Source organism: Rattus norvegicus, chromosome 1 (genome assembly GCF_021556685.1).
Source record: "Rattus norvegicus strain SHRSP/BbbUtx chromosome 1, alternate assembly SHRSP_T2T, whole genome shotgun sequence".
Lineage (NCBI taxonomy): Eukaryota > Metazoa > Chordata > Mammalia > Rodentia > Muridae > Rattus > Rattus norvegicus.
In genome coordinates, this window is record NC_141534.1 from 94,739,727 (window position 1) to 94,743,633 (window position 3,907).

The following is a 3,907-nucleotide window of genomic DNA, read 5'->3' on the forward strand; positions in this document are numbered from 1 at the left end:
TAGATGAGTATCCCTCAAAGTCTATGTGATAAAGACTTGGTTCCTAGGATGCTCCATGGAGGTGCTATGAGCCTTTAAAAAACACAACTGAGGTGGTTTGAATAGGAATGCACCCCAAAGTTTCATGTGTGAATGCTTGGTCCCTAAGGAGTAGCACTATTAGGAGGTGTGGCCTTGTCGAAGTAGTTATGGCTTTTTTGGAGGACGTGTGTCACTGGGGGCAGGCTTTGTGGTGACATAGTCTTTGTTTCCTGTCTGTGGATCAAGATGTAGAATTAAAAATGATGAATATTTTCAGCTCCTTCTCCAGCACCATGTTTGCCTGCTTACCAACAATGTTTCCTACTCTAATGATAATGGACTACGCCTCTGAAATTGCAAGCCAGCCCCAATTAAATGCTTTCCTTTATAAGAGTTGTTGTAGCCATGGTGTCTCTTCACAGCAGTAGAAACCTAACTAAGACAATGGCTTTATACGAGGTTGTTAGGGTGTGGGTACATGCTCCTAAAAGCAACTGTACAACCCAGTCTTGTCATTCTCTCTGCTTCGTGGCTCAGGATGCAAAGGGTTCTCTCCGCCAGTCACTCCCATGTGCTGTGTGCCCTCAGCAGTGGCCTACAGCCGTGAGATGCTCAATCTTCAACCGGAATCTTCAGAACTCTGGGCTAAATCAACTTCTCTTTATCTATTGGCTACCTCAGGTTTTCATTGCGGTAACTTGGTGTCACTAATTGATGTCACTAATGACTAATGTGACTACATGTAACACCCAACTTACATCAAAGGGCTCATACACAACTGCCAAAGAGCACGGCATGCTCTTCTATTGTTGGAGAAACAGAGGCATTGTACGCATCCTGCCTGAGCATGCCCTCTGATCTCCCCTTCTTCCTCATCTGTGTTACACCTTGAATGATGCAGTCTCAGTTAGACATAGCCATTTAAGTGCCAACCAGAAAGCCCCAGACAGTCTGAGGGCAAGGAAAACCCGACAGCTTCTCTAAGAGATCCATCAGTTCAGGACACCTCAAGACCAAGGTCTCAGCACAAAGGAGATTATTTGCCCTAGAGAAACAAGGGCAAGGAATAAGAGACACTGGAGAGAGAGGAGAAGGCAAGAGGAAGGGAGCAAGGGAGAGGAAGGATTTCCCCTAGAGTGGGACAAAGGACTGCCTCCGGGATAGAGAGGAGACAGACGTGGCACATTAGGCAAATGGCAGTTAGTAAGGGCACAAAGGGAAACCCCGTAGGATGAGGAGTTTAATTTTGATTGGACATGTTAATTAGGGCAGCCAAAGGGGGTTTTTGATTGGTGGGCTTCAACACTTTGATAGCTGGACCGTGATAACTTCAGGAGGAGAAGTGGCCACCTGAGGGAACAGACCTTGGTGGCCACCTTTAGGGATGTAATCTTACAGTTGTTTTTCGCAAAGTGTTGGGGATAGGAGAGAAGGGCGAGGCCCGCCAGAGACACGTTTGCCACGCGCCGGAGAGCCAGAGCCCCTTCAGTTTCCGAAAATTGGTTTCTCAACTTGGGGTCTGACTTTGGAGAAGAGTGATATCTAAATGAGTCCACAAAGGAAAACAGATAATTGACTAAGAGAAAATAGTGGTATCCGTGAAGGGCAGGGCATGGCTGCCAGGACACGCCAAGCTGCTTGAACCCTAGAGGTCTACAGTGCCCTGTGAGCAGCTGACTCACAGGAGAGTCTACTTTTTTTTTTTTTTTCTGTTCAGCTCTTTTCTCAACATGTTCGCACACACAAAGACTTCTTTTAGAACAACTTTAGAGAACAACTTTTAGGGGTCAGTTTTCTCCTTCCACCGCTGTGAGTTTCTGGGATTGAACTCATATCATCAGACTTTGGGGAAATTGACTTTACCACTGAGTCATCTTGTTGGCCTTTATGGTTCAGTTGTAAGTCTGTCTATCTATGTTTCGTCTTCAATTGATAATTCATAGTGTGGTTAATAGGTTAATATAGTTAATAATAACCTACAATAGGTTAGTTGACTATTGAGGCATGGTGAGGCATCCCTGTCACCCCAGACTCAAGAAGCAGAGGCAGGAAGATCAGGAGTTCAAGGCCATCCTTGTCAATCCGAGCTTCATGAAACTGTTTCAAAAACAAAACCAAGAGATTAGAGACGTGGCTGCCAGGTTAAGAACACTGGCTACTCTGGTAAAGGTTCAAATTCCAGCACCCAGAAGGGGGTCCCATAACTCCACTTCCAAAGGATCCAGCGCCCTCTTCTGGTTTTTGCTGGCATTGTATGTATGCGGTGCCCATATAAACATACAATCAAACCATCATGTACATAAATACATACACATAAGCAAAACTTTACAAGCTAATTTAAAAATTAAAATAAAAATTAGAAACTTAAACTGGTTAGTTGAAATGTGAACTAGACCCCCACCCTTCAATCGAAAGGGTGCAACGGCTCTTCCGACGACTAGGTGGCAATCTCAAAGCTCGCCAGCAAGTGCCCAGAGACACGCGTGCGCACTGCTCCTCGGCTTCGCAGTTGGAGCTACGCCTGCGCAGGCGGCGGGGCACGCGACGCTTGCCGGTGCGCATTGCGCTCGTGTACGCGCCCTCGCCTGCACGCCCAGCGCCTCACTGTCCCGTTATTCCCGGGTCTCCGCGAGCAGCGGTGCTGACCCAGCGGTCCGACATGTCGCAGCTGCCCGCAGTCAGCAGCGTCCCGCAGACGGGCGCAGCGAGCGGCGACCGCGAGCTCCCGCAGGCCGAGGTAGGCGGCGAGCTGCGTGCGCTCCCGGGTCCGGCGCGACCGGAGGAGATCCGGGAAGGCCCGATGGCGGCGGACCGGGAAGGCCCCGCAGCCCCGGCGGCGGCGGCTAGGGGAGGCCGAGTAGCTGCAGCCCCAGAAGGCAGGGCGGCAGAGGCCCGGGGAAGCCCCGCGGCGGCGGCCCGTGGCGGCGCAGCGGCCCGCGAAGGCCTGGTGGCGGCGGCGTCCAGGGAAGTCCGGATGGCGGAGATGGCCCGGCTGCTGGGCGAGCCGCTGGAGGAGGAGGCTCCGGAGGGCAGACCCCGGTCCCGGGCGGGCGGGCTGGCGGCGATGCCGTACCTGCGCTTCCGCCACCCCCTCAGCGTCTTAGGCATCAATTACCAGCAGTTCCTGCGCCATTACCTGGAGAACTACCCGATCGCCCCGGGCCGAATCCAGGAGCTGGAGGAGCGCCGGCGGCGCTTCGTAGAGGCCTGCAGAGCCAGGGAGGCTGCCTTCGACATAGAGTACCTGCGCAACCCCCAGAGGGTGGATTTTGACATTTTAACGTTTACTATAGCCCTAACTGCGTCAGAGGTGATCAATCCTCTAATAGAAGAACTGGGTTGCGATAAGTTCATCCACAGAGAGTGAGGAGTCGGGCTGAGGGATGGGCATGGCACCAAGACCTCCGCATCCAAGTTAAACCCCATCCCGCATCTTGGTTTTTCAGAAGTCAAAAAAGGAACTTGACAATGAGGCAGTGCATCGCTGGAGGGGGAAAAGCGTCAGAAAAATTGGGGGTGAAATGTCGAAAGCACCATAAGACTCCTATACCGTTTCTTGAGTTTATGATTGGTTGAGATTTGTGTTATGGAAAAAGTCCATCCTCGTGGCTTCGTTAATAAGTAAAGGGTGGTTTTGTAGAACTTTAAAGACGTAAAATTGCCAGTAGCAGAGCCCACGACGAAGAAAGATCAGCGTGAAGAGTTAAAACTGGTTTTAGGACCAAGTTTATGTCAAGAACTTGACCTTGTCAGAACACACAGTCTTCATGTCAGAGTCAACAAAAGTGTATAGTGTAAGGCGGATTCTGTGTTTCTGAGACATTGCGAATGGCAAGCAACATAAATAATTGTATATAGTATGTGATAAATTGTGTTTTCAAACATA

At 50.3% G+C, this 3,907-nt stretch overlaps 1 protein-coding gene across 1 annotated transcript; it reads left to right on the top strand.

Moving 5' to 3' along the window:
* The first annotated feature begins 2,581 nt into the window (after window positions 1–2,581).
* On the top strand, window positions 2,582–3,907 carry Eid2 (EP300 interacting inhibitor of differentiation 2). The gene is given in 1 exon segment (NM_001401675.1): window positions 2,582–3,907. A coding segment is annotated over 1 exon segment (708 nt). The 5' UTR covers window positions 2,582–2,680; the 3' UTR covers window positions 3,389–3,907.